Raw genomic sequence first — 19,917 nt, forward strand, 5'->3', positions numbered from 1 at the left:
TTAAGATGCTGTCTAGGTTTGTCACCTGGAGCAGGAACCTGCAATCCACTCCAGTATCCCTGCCATGAAAACTCCATGAACAATCCTATACCCCCATATATATCGAGGCAGCTATGCCACTGGAACAGCTGCCATTAGCCTATACCCCAAGGACCTGATCGATATAGCCCAGGAGAAGATAGGTGTATCATCTATTTGAATAAAATGATATTCGAGTAATTTTATTGGTGTGGGTAGTAGATTTGTATTGGTTATGGTTATGTAAAAATATCATTCAGTTGAAATAGTGATGGAGATGGCTTGTGCCATTTGTCTTCTCATTCCAGAAATCTTCAAACAGTGTTCCACCTGGACAGTTAAAAATCAAGACTCAACACACTTGGTAAAAAGTCTTCTCTGGAGTAGGGTGTGGAATAGGAGTGCTATGCACTGAATGACATCTTTGTTGACAAGTGACAGAAGAAGAAACTTTGGCTTTCCCAGAAAAGCACATCATGGTCCCCACCTCAGCAAGAGCGGTTGCAATTCAATTGTTAATACTTCAGCTTGCCTTAGTAGGCAACATTTTCTGTGGGAATGTGCTTATCTGGCCAGAGGATGCCAGCCACTGGCTAAATATCAAGGTCATTATCCAGGAACTGCTGCATAGAGGTCACAAGGTCAGCATCCTAGCCCCGTCAGCGTCCATCTTAATCGAACCCAGTGATGATATATCAGCTGCCAAGTTTGAGGTGTTCCCTGTGCCCTATGGAAAGGCTGAGGCCCAGTCATTCTTTGAGGAATTCGTCACGTTGTTGCTGGACCACAAGCCAACTGCTCTGACCTTCTACAGGTTCTACCAAGAGATGCGAAAGATGATGAGGAAAGTACATGAGTTCCATAAGTTCAAGTGTGAAAATGTGCTGGCCGACCCGGAACTCATGGCCCGCCTGAAAAAGAGCAACTACGACGTGCTCCTTGCAGACCCTGCGACACCCTGTGGCGACCTGATTGCTGTGAAAATGGACATCCCGTTTGTGTACACCCTGCAGTTCACTCCAGGCTTAACGGTGGAGAGACACTGTGGCAAGATACCCGCCCCTCCTTCCTATGCCCCTGCTGTCTTGTCTGGGCTCACGGACAGAATGTCATTTGGAGAAAGGGTGAGGAATATAATATCTTACCTCGTGCAAGACCACGTTTTCCAGACCTGGTATGGCGATTGGGACTCTTATTACACTCAGGTTTTAGGTAAGCCTGCTTTTGTTTCTTCTTCCCAAAGTATTGTTATTATTTGGTAGAGTAGATGCTCTAAAGAGGTCAAGAATTCCAACTTCAATCCTTGGCATGGCCAGTTAGAAAGGACCTCCAAGTAGCAGGACTCTACTAAGCTTTAGAGCCTGATCATCTGTAATATAATAATAATAATAATAATAATAATAATAATAATAATAATAATAATACATTTTTATTTATACCCCGCCCTCCCCAGCCAAGACAGGGCGGCTAACAACCAATAATAAAAACAAGTTGATTAAAATACAATTTTAAAAAGATTAAGATACAGCATTAAAACAATTAGGGAGCAATCTCTTCATAGGAGGAGAAAGGAAAAAGAAAGAGGGGGAGGGAATCAAACTGATTCAGAGCCAAAGGCCAGGTGGAACAACTCTGTCTTACAGAGAGTAAGGGAGTGAGGAGTGAATCTTATCTGCTTTGTTCTTTTATGGCTTCACCCAGTTGCTCCGCCTTCTGTACAACTCCCCCTGAGCTCAAATTGAACTAGAATCATATCTAAAATTAGCTTTGGAGTTGAAGCACAGACATTATTCTGGGATTTTCTGCTCTTTTCCACCACTCAACAAATGATAAGCAAGCAACTTTTATGTAGTTCTATCTATTATTTCATCAGGATCCTTCTGTGTGGTATTTTACTGATGTGTTTTATTGCAATAGATGGTGGAGAAACTTGATCTGATATTGTAAAGCTATGTAAATTCCACTTCCCGGAGTGACAGACACACAACTATGCTTTGAAACTGGAGTTACCTGAATTTTGCAATGCAGTTCAATCGACCAAAAAAACTGTACAAAAATGTGTAAGTTTGTGAAGCATGCAGGGAAATGCATACATTTGTGAGAATAGCTTAGTATATTCGGGAAAACTGCTTGCAAAGATGTGTATAATATACAAAAGTGCATACAAAAATATGTCTGTTAGGAGTGACACTTTTTTGTGAAAACCTTTTAAATGAATGGCATTTTAATGCACTAATGTGGACAATTGAAATTGATTGGGGAAGAAAGAAACTGAGAGCAGCCACAATTGACCTTTCCTTAGCTCCTGCACATTGGGAAGATACCACATGAAGATAATCTTCATACAACTATATGTGTGATCACCACCACACTGTTGTTGCTGTTTTGAGGGGAAGATGTGTTATCAATGCATCGGTAATGTTGAGGGGGAAATAAAGTCAAGGAAGCTGAAGGAACCAAAAGCTGCAACAGATAGTATCTGCACATGGTTCTATGCAGAATTCAGTACAGTGGTACCTCGGGTTACATACGCTTCAGGTTACATACGCTTCAGGTTACATACGCTTCAGGTTACAGACTCCGCTAACCAGAAATAGTGCTTCAGGTTAAGAACTTTGCTTCAGGATGAGAACAGAAATCGTGCTCCGGCGGTGTGGCAGCAACAGGAGGCCCCATTAGCTAAAGTGGTGCTTCAGGTTAAGAACAGTTTCAGGTTAAGTACGGACCTCCGGAACAAATTAAGTACTTAACCCGAGGTACCACTGTAACAAGAACTGAACCAACGGCCTGGTGGCCTGGTGGTCAATAGATTGTCACTAGTTCTGGTGCACATTCAGCTACCAACGCTGACTTCAGGCCAATTGGTTCTTTCTAGCATTATGTAAGAGAAAACCTGGACTTCCCCCGAAAGAATATCCATCAAGGAGCCATAGCCAGTCCAGGCTTGCTAATGAATGAGTGCTCATAATACATGTATTTCTTTCTGTCCCCTGTTCCTGTTCACATCTCTTACTTTTTTTTAGGTGTCCAGTTGAAATGTAATGTGTGAACCAGCTTTCACTATTTGTGGAAATGTTGAAAACATGAAGGAGAGACAAGCTGAATGTAACCTCATTCCTCTTTCTCATTTGACAGGAAGACCCACAACTCAGTGTGAAGTGATGGGGAAAGCCGAAATCTGGTTGATCCGTACCTACTGGGACCTTGAATTCCCACGGCCTCTCCTACCAAATTTTGAGTTTGTAGGGGGTCTGCAGTGTCAGCCAGCCAAGCCTTTGCCAGAGGTAATTCTGAAACCAAATTTCAGTTAGGCGTGCTTCCTTGAGAGAGGGTCCCCTTGCTGGGTGAATTATACATTTTGAGAAGTGTAGCAAATGTAGTGAATGAGCAGGATGGAAGCTTATCATCACTGATATAGCTGTGTCAGGAAGAACTTGGCCTGCTTGATTTCTGCTTTTCAGGCTGATGTGAAAAACACAGGTAAAAAAGTGGAGAAAAGGTGTCTGCAGCTGGAGTGACCAGTGACTTTGTCTGTTGTCTACTCTGCTCTCTGGGTGGCGCTGTGGTCTAAACCACTGAGTCTCTTGGGCTTGCCGTTTGGAAGGTTGGCGGTTCGAATCCCCGCGGTGGAGTGAGCTCCCATTGCTCTGTCGCAGCTCCTGCCAACCTAGTAGTTTGAAAGCACAACGGTGCAAGTAGATAAATAGGTACCAATGTGGCAGGAAGGTAACCGGCATTTCTGTGCACTCTGGCACCTGTCACTTTGTTACGTTGTGCCAGAAGCGGTTTAGTCCTGCTGGCCACATGACCTGGAAAGCTCTCTGTGGACAAACACTGGCTCCCCTGGCCTGAAAGAGAGATGAGTGCCGCACCCCATAGTCGCCTTTGACTGGCCTTAACCATCCAGGGGTCCTTTACCTTTTACCTTTAGAACTCTAATAGGCTTCCATGGAGCCTAAAGCACAGTTTGGAAGCTGGAACTTAAAGATCATTTCCCAAACACTCCCTCACAACTTTAAATATCAAGTAAAATATTCACATTGCTACTCATGCATCAGGTTCAAACGGAAAAGACATGGAGGAATGTGACTTGTCAATATAGTTATTTTTAAAATGTGCTTTGAACTTTTGACAGGAAATGGAAGAATTTGTCCAGAGTTCAGGGGAACATGGCATTGTGGTGTTTTCTCTGGGCTCTCTTGTTGCAAACTTAACGGATGAAAAGAGCAACATCGTTGCTTCGGCACTTAGCCAGCTTCCACAGAAGGTCAGTATCCATGTTGTTTGGTAAAGAAAACAAAAACAAAAAGTTGTATAGTGGACTTGTGAAAATGCTGCGTCAATTCCCTTAACTGACCTGTGAAATTGCATCCCTTTACATCCCTTTACTTAAATGCATTAGAGTTGTGTTAGACGTTGAAGCTATCCTTGTCTAATACGTGTTATGAGAGTTAATTATTGGTGCAGAATAATTCATGGAGAAGAAGGTAGACTCCCCAAGGTCTGCTTTGAGAAGCAGATGGAATTTGCTCTGGATAACTTTTAGTTTGTTTGTTTTCTTAAATTTTACACCTACGTTATGGATGTAGGAGTCATGGAAGATTTCCTCTTTTTTTTCTAAACCAGGTTCTTTGGCGCCACAAAGGGAAAAGACCAGAAACTTTAGGCTCCAACACCAGGATTTATGACTGGATACCACAAAATGATCTTCTTGGTGAGAGAAGCCTCACGCTTGTTCTAGTTATGGCTTCATTGCTGTGTTCTGCCAGTCCCTTGGAAATATCTTTCCTCCATCCCCATATTCTTCACTCATGACAGCAATGAGCCTTCTCCCCTTGTTCTATTCTGCTCCATTCCTGATCACAGAATGGTAGTTGTTATGTATCCAGTGGTCTGTGTTTGCCTGAGCTTGAGTCCGGACTAGGGATTCTGAGCCCCTGTGTCCTGATTCGATACATGATAATCCAACCACAGAACATTTCAGGATTTGGGCCACTGCCATTGGCCCTGAAACTCTGAGTTATGATTCACAGCTTAGAGGTTTAGACAGCCAATCACGTTGGGCATGGCCCAGACATTCAGAAATGTACAGCGGTACCTCGGGTTAAGTACTTAATTTGTTCCAGAGGTCCGTTCTTAACCTGAAACTGTTCTTAACCTGAAGCACCAATTTAGCCAATGATGCCTCCTGCTGCTGCCGCGCTGCCGGAGCACAATTTCTGTTCTCATCCTGAAGCAAAGTTCTTAACCTGAGGTACTATTTCTGGGTTAGTGGAGTCTGTAACCTGATGCATATGTAACCCGAAGTACCACTGTATATAAGCAGTTGCTCTGCCCCTGTTGTCCAGTTCTGTTAGTTCAATAAAGGTTCCTGCAGTTATCACTTTGCCTTGCTTCATGGGAACCCTTCTATACTTCAGTAGTATCATAAAACTGTAGTGTTTTCTAGTCCAACAAGCAGGTTTACTTTGCTCCTGTGTTCTGTGCTGCCTGCTTTCTTGTTGAGGATATATCTATATGCAACATTTAGGGATAGCATGGCATGTGGACTAAGCTGGAATGCTATAGCTGAAGATCAATTATAATTTAACCATTTCATATTGAGTAAATTTTCCTCTTCCTTCTCCAGGACACCCCAGTACCAAAGCTTTTATAACACATGGTGGAACCAGTGGAATTTATGAACCTATTTATCATGGTATTCCTATAGTGGTGATTCCCATGTTTAGCAACCAAACAGGGGATACACCCCAGGGAAAACCAAGCCCCCAGACAGTGCTAAATTTTTGGTACTTTGAGTTTTCCACAATTCAGGATATCAGGGACTACAAGCTCTCTCTGTTTTACAAAGCTGTTGTTGTGTGCTTGGCAAGGGTCAGCACTGAGTTCTAGAAACATTAATATGTATAGTGAACTGCAATCTTCAGAGATTGCCTGACAGTTGGACTATGCTGGGCACTGCTGCTGAGAATCAATGCTAATAACCTACTTGTTTCATCCCATAGTCAACAGAGTCTCATCTTCTCCTTCCAGGACACCCCAAGACCAAAGCCTTCATAACACATGGTGGGATCAATGGGATTTATGAAGCTATTTACCATGGCGTTCCCACAGTGGGGATTCCCATGTTTGCCGACCAGCCTGACAATATTCAGCACATGAAGGCAAAGGGGATGGCTGTGGGGCTGGACATCCAGACAATGGAAGCCAAAGATTTAGTGGATGCTGTGAAGGCTGTCATTCTCAACGCCACGTGAGTCAGTCGCTAACTCTCCTCTGAAAGTGAGAGATGAATAGTGGTCTCCATTAGTCTGCAGAATGCATGTGAGATTGCTTCAGGGTCAGGTGTACGGCAGCTTTCCTGTGGAAATGGGCAGAAGCCATGCCAAGTGTCAAAAACTGATTGCATGGCGATTCCCGCCCCCCACCCCAGTTGGGACAAATAAAGACACAGGACACCAGAATTTTAGGTTAATGGGCGAAAAATGGCCACAACTTTATTGGTTACAGGTAAGAGCGGTATTGGCTTTAGGCAGTGGTCCTATCAGACTATCTGGCATAGAACCGGAAAGGGTTAACACCAACAGGGGGAGCCCCTGAGATGCACATCCCTAGGTGCTCCCCGAGGTGTCACCGCTCGGGGGCGTGCTTTAGGCCCTAGCCTCCATAGGTTTCGGACGAGGCAACGCCCCCCGGAATCCTTTATTGGACTACCCTTAAATATTTGGGGGAGGTGATGGCGCTCCCCCCAACTCATCTGCATAATAATACCCCTACCAATCCCTAACCGCCAAAACCAAAGGCGTTGTGACGTTTTGCTACGAGGTAAGCGAAAAAACCAAATGGCTTTCGAAAACAATGCCAATTAGCCAAGTGGAAAAACTCCTACCAGGCCCCTTGCGGCCACCATAGCAAAGTCCGAGGGGAAACCTAGAGGGTGGCTGGGTGGGTGGGAAACCGCAGCTGGAACGAGGCAGGAAAGGGGCGATCTTGGGCCGCGCTGTCCTTATGTGACCCTAGCCCCTCCCCTGCAGCCAGCCAATTGGCTGGCCCAGGGTATGACGCGGCCCAAGGATTCCCCTGATCGCGCGGGACCGCAGCCAGCCCCGCACGGATGATGGTGGGCGTGAGCCCGCAACCCCCCCTCCTTATGTCGGGAGTGGCTTTGTGGAAGAGTATTGCTCCTTAGAACTACGCCCGTTGTTTTGCTAGAATTGCAAAATTTCCTAGAATTGCACTGCAGTCTACTTTACAGGGTTGCTGTATGGATAAATTCAAAATGGTGGTTGATTCAAAATGCTACTGTAGAAAGTAGGATGGTTCAAATCAATGTCCATAGTATCAAGGCATGTATTGCACCCTGCTTGCACACCTCACCCGGGCAAGTATGCACCCACACACTGGATTTGCTGAAGATATGCATGTAAAGTCAGGTGCTCATATGCCTAAATATTGTGGTTCTGTCACAGATTTGCACCTCCTTTGATTTGTAGGTGTTTGCTTTTCATGACTCAAACCTGGTGACACACACAGTCCTCCCCCAGTTCAAAATCAGGGACAGACAGGCTGAAAATATACTTTTAATTATTATCATTCTTTATTTATCAATTCCCCTTCATGGATCACTGCCTTGCCGTGGCGAAGGGGCTTGAAGAACTCAGAGAAGCTATGAACTATGCCGAGCAGGGCACCCAAGATGAACAGGTCATAGTGGAGAGTTTTGACCAAACGTGATCCACCTGGAGGAGGAACCGGCAAGCCACTCCAGTATCCCTGCCAAGAAAACTCCATGGACAAAGACAACAGGCATATAAAAGTTATGACGCTGGAAGATGAGCCCCTCAGGTCGGAAGGCGTCCAACATGCTACTGGGGAAGAGCGGAGGACAAGTACAAGTAGATCCAGAGCTGATGAAACGGCTGGGCTAAAGCCGAAAGGACGTTCAGTTGCGGATATGCCTGGAAGTGAAAGGAAAGTCCAATGCTGTAAAGAAAAATATTGCATAGGAACCTGGAATGTAAGAACCATGAACCTAGGTAAGTTGGATGTGGTCAAAAATGAGATGGCAAGAATAAATATTGACATCCTGGGCATCAGTGAACTAAAATGGACAGGAATGGGCGAATTCAGTTCGGATGACCATCATATCTACTACTGTGGGCAAGAAACCCGGAAAAGAAATGGAGTGGCCCTCATAGTCAACAAAAGAGTGGCGAAAGCAGTACTGGGATGCAATCTCAAAAATGATAGAATGATCTCGATACGAATCCAAGGCAGACCTTTTAACATCACAGTAATCCAAGTTTATGCACCAACTACTGGTGCTGAAGAAACTGAAATTGACCAATTCTATGAAGACTTACAACACCTTATAGAAGCGACACCAAAGAAGGATGTTCTTCTCATTATAGGGGATTGGAATGCTAAAGTAGGGAATCAAGAGATAAAAGGAACAACGGGCAAGTTTGGCCTTGGAGAGCAAAATGAAGCAGGGCAAAGGCTAATAGAGTTCTGTCAAGAGAACAAGCTGGTCATCACAAACACGCTTTTCCAACAACACGAGAGACGACTCTACACGTGGACATCACCAGATGGGCAGCATCGAAATCAGATTGATTATATTCTCTGCAGCCAAAGATGGAGAAGCTCAATACAGTCAGCAAAAACAAGACCTGGAGCTGACTGTGGCTCGGATCATCAGCTTCTTATAGCAAAATTCAAGCTTAAACTGAAGAAAGTAGGAAAAACCACTGGGCCGGTAAGATACAATCTAAATCAAATCCCTTATGAATACACAGTGGAAGTGAGGAACAGGTTTAAGGATTTAGATTTGCTAGACAGAGTGCCTGAAGAACTATGGATGGAGGCTCGCAACATTATACAGGAGGCAGCAACGAAAACCATCCCAATGAAAAGGAAATGCAAGAAAGCAAAGTGGTTGTCCAATGAGGCCTTACAAATAGCGGGGGAGAGAAGGCAAGCAAAATGCGAGGGAGATAGAGAAAGATACAGGAAATTGAATGCAGATTTCCAAAAAATAGCAAGGAGAGATAAGAAGGCCTTCTTAAACGAGCAATGCAAAGAAATAGAGGAAAACAACAGAATGGGAAGAACCAGAGATCTGTTCAAGAAAATTGGAGATATGAAAGGAACATTTCGTTCAAAGATTGCCATAATAAAGGACAAAAGTGGTAAGGACCTAACAGAAGCAGAAGACATCAAGAAGAGGTGGCAAGAATACACAGAGGAATTATACCAGAAAGAAATGGATGCCTCGTACACCCCAGGTAGTGGGGTTGCTGACCTTGAGCCAGACATCCTGGAGAGTGAAGTCAAATGGGCCTTAGAAAGCACTGCAAATAACAAGGCCAGTGGAAGTGATGGTATTCCAGCTGAGCTATTTAAAATTTTAAAAGATGATGCTGTTAAGGTGCTACACTCAATATGCCAGCAAGTTTGGAAAACTCAGCAGTGGCCAGAGGATTGGAGAAGATCAGTCTACATCCCAATCCCAAAGAAGGGCAGTGCTAAAGAATGCTCCAACTACCGCACAATTGCACTCATTTCACACGCTAGCAAGGTTATGCTTAAAATTCTACAAGGAAGGCTCAAGCAGTATGTGGACCGAGAACTCCCAGAAGTGCAAGCTGGATTTAGAAGAGGCAGAGGAACCAGAGACCAAATTGCAAACATGCGCTGGATTATGGAGAAAGCCAGAGAGTTCCAGAAAGACATCTACTTCTGCTTCATTGACTATGCAAAAGCCTTTGACTGTGTCGACCACAGCAAACTATGGCAAGTTCTTAAAGAAATGGGAGTGCCTGATCACCTCATCTGTCTCCTGAGAAATCTCTATGTGGGACAAGAAGCTACAGTTAGAACTGGATATGGAACAACTGATTGGTTCAAAATTGGGAAAGGAGTACGGCAAGGCTGTATATTGTCTCCCTGGTTATTTAACTTATATGCAGAATTCATCATGCGAAAGGCTGGGCTGGATGAATCCCTAGCCGGAATTAAGATTGCTGGAAGAAATATCAACAACCTCAGATATGCAGATGACACAACCTTGATGGCAGAAAGTGAGGAGGAATTAAAGAGCCTTTTATTGAGGGTAAAAGAGGAGAGCGCAAAATATGGTCTGAAGCTCAACATCAAAAAAACGAAGATCATGGCCACTGGTCCCATCACCTCCTGGCAAATAGAAGGAGAAGAAATGGAGGCAGTGAGAGATTTTACTTTCTTGGGCTCCATGATCACTGCAGATGGTGACAGCAGCCACGAAATTAAGAGACGCCTGCTTCTTGGGAGGAAAGCAATGACCAACCTAGACAGCATCTTAAAAAGTAGAGACATCACCTTGCCAACAAAGGTCCGTATAGTAAAAGCTATGGTTTTCCCAGTAGTGATGTATGGAAGTGAGAGCTGGACCATAAAGAAGGCTGATCGTCGAAGAATTGATGCTTTTGAATTATGGTGCTGGAGGAGACTCTTGAGAGTCCCATGGACTGCAAGAAGATCAAACCTATCCATTCTGAAGGAAATCAGCCCTGAGTGCTCACTGGAAGGACAGATCCTGAAGCTGAGGCTCCAATACTTTGGCCACCTCATGAGAAGAGAAGACTCCCTGGAAAAGACCCTGATGTTGGGAAAGATGGAGGGCACAAGAAGAAGGGGACGACAGAGGACGAGATGGTTGGATAGTGTCTTCGAAGCTACAAACATGAGTCTGACCAAACTGCGGGAGGCAGTGGAAGACAGAAGTGCCTGGTGTGCTCTGGTCCATGGGGTCACGAAGAGTCGGACACGACTAAACGACTAAACAACAACAATTTATCAATTATTGAGTTTATAGCCATCCCATCTTTCCCCAAAGGAGCTCAAGGTGGCATTCATGGGTCTTCTTCCCCCCATGTGATTCTCACAACAACCCTGTGAGGGAGTTGAGGCTGAGAGAGACAGTAATTGGCCCATGATCACACAGGGAACTTCATGGCTCTGTGATGGTTTTGACTCTGATCTCCCAGCTCCTAGCCCAGTTAATATGCCTCCACTTTACTGCACATTCTGGAAAGAGGGGAATAATCTTTTCACACAGGTCTGGGAATTTATGGGGGGTGGGGCAACTTATTAACAGCCCTGTGTGGCTCCTTTAAGACTAAGCTATGCAGGCTGCCATGCAGTGCATATGTTATGTACTGAGTTGAATAGGATCCAAAAGGCAGCAGTTCAAGTTCAAGTTTTATTGCGGCAAAAGCCAGTAACACTAAACACCACAAGATCAAACGAAAAGAGATCAACAACAACATCAGAAAAGGAAAAAGAAAAAAAAAAGATTACACAAGGGAACTTCGCAGTGTGCCATTCAACAGAAGAGATTTACGCTTCCTGATTACTAAAGTGCAAAATTTGGCCACCTCATATGACATTGAGCTTGAGGAATCTTCCAGAAGGTATTTTCGTAGAATTTCGGGGGAGGATTCCAAATAATGTTGTAGGGGTATAAATTTTGATAAAAGCGGCAAAATAAGTTGAACTCGTTCTTCACTATAAAATTCGCAAAATAGAAGGATGTGTGTGACAGATTCTACCTTATTAGACATACAGGGGCAGAGACGTGCATGCATTGGTACCCGCGTGAATTTGCCGTACAGCACTGCTGAGGGCATTGTCTCAAAGCGGGCTCTAGAGAAAGCCCATCTATAAGCTTCGTTAGTGATGTTAGTTAAGTAAGGGGCAGCTGCAAAATTAGGCCAAGATTTTAAGCATCTATACGTCTCCGGGAGTAGGGCGACTTCTTGTTGTAATTCGACATCGTGAAGTCTCTGAGTGACAATTGCTTTTGCCTTGTTCGGAGTTTCAATAAAAAGATTTTCAGGGTTTAGGCCAATTTGTTTGATCTTATTAGTTATTTGCATAAGCCAAGGAGGATAGGGAGCTGCGGCCAGGAAGCAAGGTAACAGTCCCTTAGGATTGTAATGGATTTTCAGCCAGAGGGATATTGCTTGCTCCCAGACTTTTAATTCCACTCTGGGCAGTCCTGCCTCTTGCCTTAAGACTGCATTAGGTGTACACTTTGGGGTAGCAAATAATGATCTTAAGAATTTTGATTGTACTGTTTCAAGGGTCTTAAGGTTGGCAGAGGGGCTAATTTGAGAGCCATACAGGAGTTGGGCTAGAGATTTTGCCTGAAAAACTTTTAGGGCCATCGGGAGGAAGCCAGCTCCTTTCCTTCTGAATAATCTAAGGATGGCATTTGCACTTCTTCCTGCTGATATAGCTGATGTGGTCAGGTGTGTTGACAGTTTGGCATTATAAGAGAAAGTAATGCCTAAGTATTGGAAGGTCTTAGTCTGTTCAATGGCGTTTCCCTTTACGCTCCAATTATCTTTCCTGAAGGAGCGGTTAAAATGTACAATTTTGGTTTTGGCAAAGTTAATTGTTAACAGTTCAGTGTTACATTGGTCACTAAACTTTCCTAAGGCACGTTTCAGGCCCACTTTGGTTTGAGAGAGAAGAACAGCGTCATCCGCATACATTAAAACTGGTACTTTTCTGCCGTTAGAGAACACGGGGTGGTGGTGGTGGTGGGGTTTCGATTTCACGACAACATGTGACCAGGGATTTAACATAGATGTTAAATAAAAATGGGGCTAATAGGCATCCTTGTCTAACTCCCCTTTGGACTGGGATTTCTCTAGAGAGTCTGCCGTCCTGTGCGAGTCTTATCTGGAGGGTATTGTTTTCATGAAGCTTAATCATCAGAAGTAATAACCTTCTGTTAATACCCATATTGGTCAATTTGGCCCAGAGCCTACCCCTGGATACAGAATCAAATGCTGAAAGGCAGCAGTCTGATTGGTCCTAGAACAATAGGATTCAGAATGCAGCAGTCTGATTGGTCCACAGGAGCCACCCAATCTAGCTCCAGGTGGAAGGGAACCCGCAACCTGATTGGCCTACAGGAGAATCCCGGAATTAGCCAATCACGTGGGGCCCATTGTGTAAATAATGTATATAAGGCAGACATTTTGGGGGAACTTCCATTCCTCCTCACCGCTATGAGCTGAATAAAGAGCATGGAATCCACTTTCGACTCTGAGTATATTTCAGCATACATATGGGGAAGCAATCCCCATAGAATTCAGTGGGGCTGCACTAGCTGTAAAAGAAGAATCAGGAAAAAGGAGCTGGATAAAACCACTATAAAACTGTTTGATTTGAAATCAACCTGGCTTTCAGTTTGTTGATGTCTCTTTCTCTCACTTCTTGGGTGTTAGCTCATATTATAGATGTATGATCTGTATCGCTCTGTTTGTTCTGTTGCTGCAGATTTGTCATCGCCTTTGGCTATTTATATGGGTTGAGTAATGTACAGTTCCTTTGGCATGAATCCACCCTAGACATTGCGATACCAACTTTGAACCAAGCTATGGCACTCAGGGCTTATCCACACTTCCTCTTGTCTTGCTGCTTTCCCCCACCCAAGAGAAAGCTGCTCTTTAGTGCTCAGTTGGAGGAAACAGCAATTCCTTTTTGGCCCTGGATTGCCATTTGTTCTGATCTATCGCCAAAGAGTGAGTTTTCCCTTGAAAAGGTACGGGGCAAGGGGAAAACTGGTAGGACGCATGCTTTCTGGGCACGGCACAAGCAGAAGTGTGGATGAGCCCTTAGTTAGGTGCTAAGTATTTATACAGCTGCAGTGCTTAAATGCCCCGTTTCATTGCAAAGTAGGAGGATAGAGAGGGGGTCCTAAGAGGTGGTGGCCCCACAACTTTTCTCCCAGCAGTGAAGCAACTGGATAGCAGGGACACCTTCTGAACCAAAGTAAGACACATTTTCAGTTTAGTTAGATGCTAAGCATTGCGGAGGGACGCGGGTGGTGCTGTGGGTTAAACCACAGAGCCTAGGACTTGCCAATCAGAAGGTCGGCGGTTCGAATCCCCGTGACAGGTTGAGCTCCCATTGCCAGGGCCAGGGCCAGGGCCAGGGCAAATAACGAGACCCAGTCTTACAGCTGTGAAACATAGCAGATGCTGCTAGGTTGTGTTAATTAAGCTGTGTCAGCATTTGGGCATAGTATATAAGGAGCAGCACCTAGCTCTCTCATTACCCTGGAGGATAGGTTGGTGGTTGGGTCATGTTTGTTGTTATGTTTAGTGTAAAAGGAGTTTTGTTTTTGTTATTAAAACCTTGTTAAAGTTATTTTTGAGTTCCTTGTCATGCATGGTCTCCCCAGCAAGCTCTCTGCAGTGCTACTAAACTGCAAATAGCCAACATCTTTGGCTCCTGCCAACCTAGCAGTTCGAAAGCACGTCAACGTGCAAGTAGATAAATAGTTACCGCTCCGGCGGGAAGGTAAACAGCGTTTTCGTGCGCTGCTCTGGTTGGCCAGAAGCGGCTTAGTCATGCTGGCCACATGACCTGGAAGCTGACTCTGGGGTTGTGGTGCTCATCTCACTTTACTGCCCTACTAGAGCGGTTCATAAAAAACTTTTTTTTTAAAAAAAATGCCTGCTCCAAAGGTCTTATCTTACTACACTAGGGATTATATAGCTATATATGAAATTTCATGCATATCAGTTAATATCTTGACCCTCCTCCACGAAAATAGCTGTTTACTTGGCCGTTTTCCTATGTCGTGAAGGCTGAAATTTCAATTCAGTGGAGCACTTACTGTTCCCAACCCTAACCCTGCGGAAAGCCATCTAATTAGACTTTAATTGGATTTTGACATGCTTTTAGGAGGTAATTTAATTATTGTTTGATTTTATACCAGTGTTGTGTATCTGATGTTAGCTGCCCTGAGCCCGACTTCGGTCGGGGAGGGCGGGATATAAATAAAAGTTTATTATTATTATTATTATTATTATTATTATTATTATTATTATTCCTTTGTAATAAAATATGAAATAACATAAACCCATTTTTGCAGGCAAAAAAAAATAAAAATCAACGGGGGGGTGACAATAAATTTTATGCACTGGGTACCACCTGACCTTCCTACGCCTCTGCCTATCTGAATTTGTTTTTATTTCTCTCCCCCACTCCCTTCCCTCCAGATATAAGGAAAACGCGTTAAGGCTATCACAGATCCACCATGACCAACTGTTAAAGCCGCTGGACCGGGCTGTCTTTTGGATAGAGTTTGTCATGCGCCACAAAGGTGCCAAGCACTTGAGAGTAGCTGCCCATCACTTGACCTGGTACCAATATCACTCCCTGGATACCATTGCCTTCTTGATCGGTTGCATGGCACTCTTCACATTCATTGCTGTCAAATGCTGTTTGTGCTGTTTATTGTATTGTCGGAAACGTGTTAGGATCATTATGAAGACGAAAACAGAATAGTTTCTCTTGGGACTCAGCCATTGTTGTGTGCCCCTTTATGGAATCTGCTTCCAAAAGTGCTAAGCATTTTCAGCTGTTTAGAGAAGGTTTTTAATGTTTGGTGTTTTATCATGTTTTTAATATTCTGCTGGGAGCTGCCCAGAGTGGCTGGGGAAACCCAGCCAGATGGGCGGGGAATTAATAAGAATAATTTATTATTATAGCAATGCTCAGCTGAAGCCAGCCTTAACAACCCTCCATTCAGCAGTGGAGAGAGGAGAGTTGTAGGTAATCACAGTGCTTTTTTCTGCTACTCTCGATGGCAGCCTCATTTCCTGTCACGGTGTTTCCTGAGTCTCAGACAGAAGTGAGCGTTTAATGTGTGAAGTAGGAGTTGGAATCTAGCACGGTGATTGGTCAGTTTTGTTGTTACCACCTCCAATAGCGACTTCACTTCCTTTCCCAGTGTAATGCATGTTCTTTGTACTTTTGTCCATTTACTGTATTTATTTCCCCCGATTTGAACTATAAAATGGTGATTTTCAAAATGAGAGTACCCCTAAACTTTTTTTTAAAAAAAGCAAAAAAGCAGTGGGTATCCATAATGGTTTGCTTTAGGGTTACTCCCCCCACTTTAAGATTATTCTATAAAAATAAAGGTCCAGAAAATGCAACATAATAAGGTGGTAATGTAAAAGAAATGTAATAGTGATGCAGAAAAAGAATCCATGGCTGCAGCTTTTAAGCTGTAAATGGCTTGGCTGCACTGCTCAGAATACAGCCCAACTTTTTTATAAATTAAATAAAAGGATAAAGGCTCATTAACAAACTATCATATGGTTTTGCTATCTGAAAAAGACAAAATAAAGTTAAATCGCACCGTCTCAACATGGGCATAATACTCCTCCCTTCCACTACTGCAGCAAATACAATACACGGATAGTGAACTGAAGATTGCATCTCTATGGTAGAGCAATCTCCCAGGTTAAATCTGGTAGACCTGCGAGAGAACCAGTCTCAAAGCCAAGCCAGCAGCCCACGCAGGCAATACCGAGCTCTCTTCTTCCATATAAGACAGTATTTGACATTCCTTTAATGCTCCTTTTGTGATTATCCCCGTGAGATACGGTGTCAAAATACTGCTCTGCATTCCGTGTTTGGTACAAGCCAATAAGGAATCAGGGCAGGGCATTTTCAGTGGTGGCCCCAATGCTTTGGAATTCTTTGTCTCAGGAGAACTTGACAGGTCTATCGTCCTTGCTTGCAGAAACACAGAGATTCAGGCACGCAGTAAAGCAGCAAGATCCATCTCATTCATTTACTGCTCCACTCCCACTCCCCAGTGCAGACACTAGCCAGTGCTAGTTTTACGTATAAGCTAAACAAGCTACAGCTTAGGGCCCCACTCTCTTGCCCCCCCCAAATTGCACTATTAATATACTTCTTCTTAATTGTATTTCAGTTCAACGATTACTTTGATAAAATACATATTTTGTTACGTGCAAATGGCTTTAGATACCTATTACGTCCATAAATCACCGTATAGCATATATTCAACACAAAAAACAGTGACAATTTGTTGTTGACAAAGGACAGCTGGACATATAAAGGGCCCCATTACCTTCAGGAGCTTAGGGCCTCATCAAACCTAAATCTGGCCCTGACACTAGTCTTAAAAGGCACACTGGCATTATTCTATCTTTTGGATAAGATTGGGTGGATGTTAGACACATAAAAGGGAAAATAGTTTGCTGTGCTGCATGAGCTAAGGCACTCGGTAGTGGGCAAACATGGGACATTCACACAGCAACACACACACACACACACACACACCAAGCCGATACACATCCCTCATGGTATCTTTCCTCTGAAATCAAATTTGACTGGTCTGGTAGTTGTTGCACGCAGGGCCAGCCCAAGACCTTTCGGCACCTGAAGCAAACCACAAAATGGCAAAGCCCCAAACGAGAGATTGCCCATATTTATTCTGTAATGTTTGCTGTTGGGATCAGTGTGTGTATGCACACATGTTAGGAAGCTGGATTTCTGTTAAGCATTGTTGGCAGGGACATCCGGAATGCCTATAGGGAGGTATTTTTATATGCAACGGCTGCAGCTCGGACTTTGGTGGCAAAGGGGTGGAAGGAACAAGAAGCCCCGACGATAACAGACTGGCATAACAAGCTACAAGAATTTGCTGAAATGGCGCAGTTGACAAATACCCTGAGAGGCAATTCAAAACAAAAAATTTCCCTCCCTGGAAGAGTGGCAGATGAAGGTGATGGACTATATGGAATTGGCGGAAATGACTGGCAGAATCCGAGACCTGGGAGAAGAGTTGGTGGAAGAAGACTGGAAGAAATTTAAAGACTATCTGCAGAAACACTGTAAAATTAACGAATGTTAAAATGATGTTGGCATTAGCAACAAAGTTAACAAGAGTATGCAAAACTGAACTGAAAATGGATGAAAATATAGAGTTATAATATGTTAAGATATAGAGTTAAGATAAACGAAAGAGGGTAAGGATTTGCTGATTTGATTATTTAAATGGGGATACAAAAAGGGGAGGTGTGAGGAGGCCAAGGAAATAAGATAATGAGTTAGGGTTACAAAAATGGATTTGTTTTTATTCGTTTTTTTCTTATTTTATGTATTTTTCTATGTTTCTTTTATTGTATTTCTTTCTTTTTATATGATCTTTTAAATTTATGTTTTTGTAAAACTCCAATAAATATCTTTTAAAAACAAAACAAAACAAAACAAAAATCTATGGAAAAGTGGGATAGACATCAGATATACATTCAAAAATACAGTAAAGGTTCGCTATCTACGCCAGCACTTGATTGACATTGGAGAGAGACTGAGTTGAGAAATAAGACCAAGGGTACATATTGATATAGGAATGTATTAGATAATATGTAAAGAAATATACAATAATAAGAGTACATTCATTTGGAAAAAAGGAATCTGCAACGGGATAGACAGGAAGTCCAAAGTGATGGTACATATATAATTTTGGAATAGTTTTTTGTCCTTGTTTCTTTTCTTTAGGTATATAAACTTTGTATACATGTTGAAAATTATATTATAATAAGCCTTGTGATATGATGTAATAATATGATAATATTTACCAATGTAACATAAGAATGTTGATAAATAAATACTGTAAAACTCAAAAAAAAAAAAGGAAGCTGGATTTGTCTGAGGGTCAAACAATTGTCTTGTTTGTTGCTGCCACTTGGTAATTCAATGTACACTGTGCAAGTGTATTAACAGTCCACACACATACCATCAAGTTCCAAAAACAAATATTTTATTCTCACGGCAGAGCGAGAGAAATCAAAAGATACAAGTCAGCTGCTTTGCTTCTCAATATTCTCTGGTTGGCCTCTGTTGTTTTCTCCTACCAATAGGGAACCCAAGAAGGACTCTATACGGGCTCTTGGATACCCCATAAGGGAAAAAGGGCAGATTTTGTTTACAACACCTGAAACTTATTGATGAACTTTTGGACTTTCACCTGTACGTGAGACAAAGCCGTAGGCTTACAGCAGAGCACTCTCTGCCTCATACAAACCTTTATCCAATTATATAGAGGAAAAAATTCAGATGGCCTTTCCTAATGTGGAAGCAATTTTGCGGCTTATTTCTTAGCTTTATGGTCACTAACTGCTCAGGAGAGAGGAGTTTGTCGAGACTCCAAAGAATTAAAAATGAATTAAGGGTCACGATGTCTCAAGAGAGGTTGTCCGCACTGAGCATTCTGTACGCTGAAAATGACAAACAAATTTGGATGAAGTTTTTCTGTTGTCCTTTAGAGGAGAAATGGTGAATTTCAGAATTTTTTTTTTAATAAGATATTTATTAAGATTTTTTAAAGTATTGCAATAAAGTGAAAAAGAAGAGAAAACAGATAAATAACAAAAATACAAAATAAAAATAATTAAAAACACATAAATTTTCCATTGCTTATTTTCCTTTAACTTGTTTCCCGGACCTCCTCATACCTCCCTTTTTTGTATTCCACCACAAATTGTTGGTTCAGCAAATCCTTATTACCTATTTATAATCCTTTTTTCATATTCTCTTAAAGCATTACCACTGGAAACCACTTAATTTCTATCCAACATCATTCTAACATTCATTAATTTTGCAATATTTCTGTAAATAGTCTTTAAATTTCTTCCAATCTTCTTCCACCAACTCTTCTCCCTGGTCTCGGATTCTGCCAGTCATTTCTGCCAATCCCATATAGTCCATCACCTTCATCTGCCATTCTTCCAAAGTGGGTAGATCTTGTGTCTTCCAATACTTTGCAATAAGTATTCTTGCTGCTGTTGTAGCGTAAAAAAAGTTCTGTCCTTCTTTGGCACCAATTGGCCGACAATGCCCAGAAGAAAGGCCTCTGGTTTCTTCGGTGAATTTCAGAATTTTAAATACCCGTCATCATCCTTGGCTTCACTCAGTTTTGTCTATAACGCTCTTCCATTTTCTTCTAGTCGTGAGGGTGGGGGTTTGGGAGGGCCTCACAAGTGGAATAGCTTAGGGCCTCTCTTCATCTAAATC

General features: G+C 42.9%; 1 protein-coding gene across 1 annotated transcript; it reads left to right on the plus strand.

Moving 5' to 3' along the window:
- The first annotated feature begins 414 nt into the window (after nt 1-414).
- On the plus strand, nt 415-15,800 carry LOC310747838 (UDP-glucuronosyltransferase 2A2-like). The gene is made up of 6 exons (XM_083583125.1): nt 415-1,230; nt 3,154-3,302; nt 4,154-4,285; nt 4,645-4,732; nt 6,052-6,271; nt 15,081-15,800. Exons 1-6 carry the CDS (start codon nt 495-497, stop codon nt 15,367-15,369), a joined length of 1,614 nt encoding a protein of 537 aa, XP_083439251.1. The 5' UTR covers nt 415-494; the 3' UTR covers nt 15,370-15,800.
- The last annotated feature ends 4,117 nt before the right edge of the window (nt 15,801-19,917 follow it).

The sequence above is a fragment of the Podarcis filfolensis genome, assembly GCF_964270895.1.
Source record: "Podarcis filfolensis genome assembly, chromosome: 13".
Classification (NCBI taxonomy): domain Eukaryota; kingdom Metazoa; phylum Chordata; class Lepidosauria; order Squamata; family Lacertidae; genus Podarcis; species Podarcis filfolensis.

Bases quoted from the DNA above. Each gene is read 5' to 3' on its own strand.
- LOC310747838 (XM_083583125.1), top strand. From the start codon at position 495: ATGGTCCCCACCTCAGCAAGAGCGGTTGCAATTCAATTGTTAATACTT. The intron at 1,231-3,153 runs GTAAGCCTGCTT...CTCATTTGACAG, and splicing joins TTATTACACTCAGGTTTTAG to GAAGACCCACAACTCAGTGT. The intron at 4,733-6,051 runs GTGAGAGAAGCC...TTCTCCTTCCAG, and splicing joins ACCACAAAATGATCTTCTTG to GACACCCCAAGACCAAAGCC.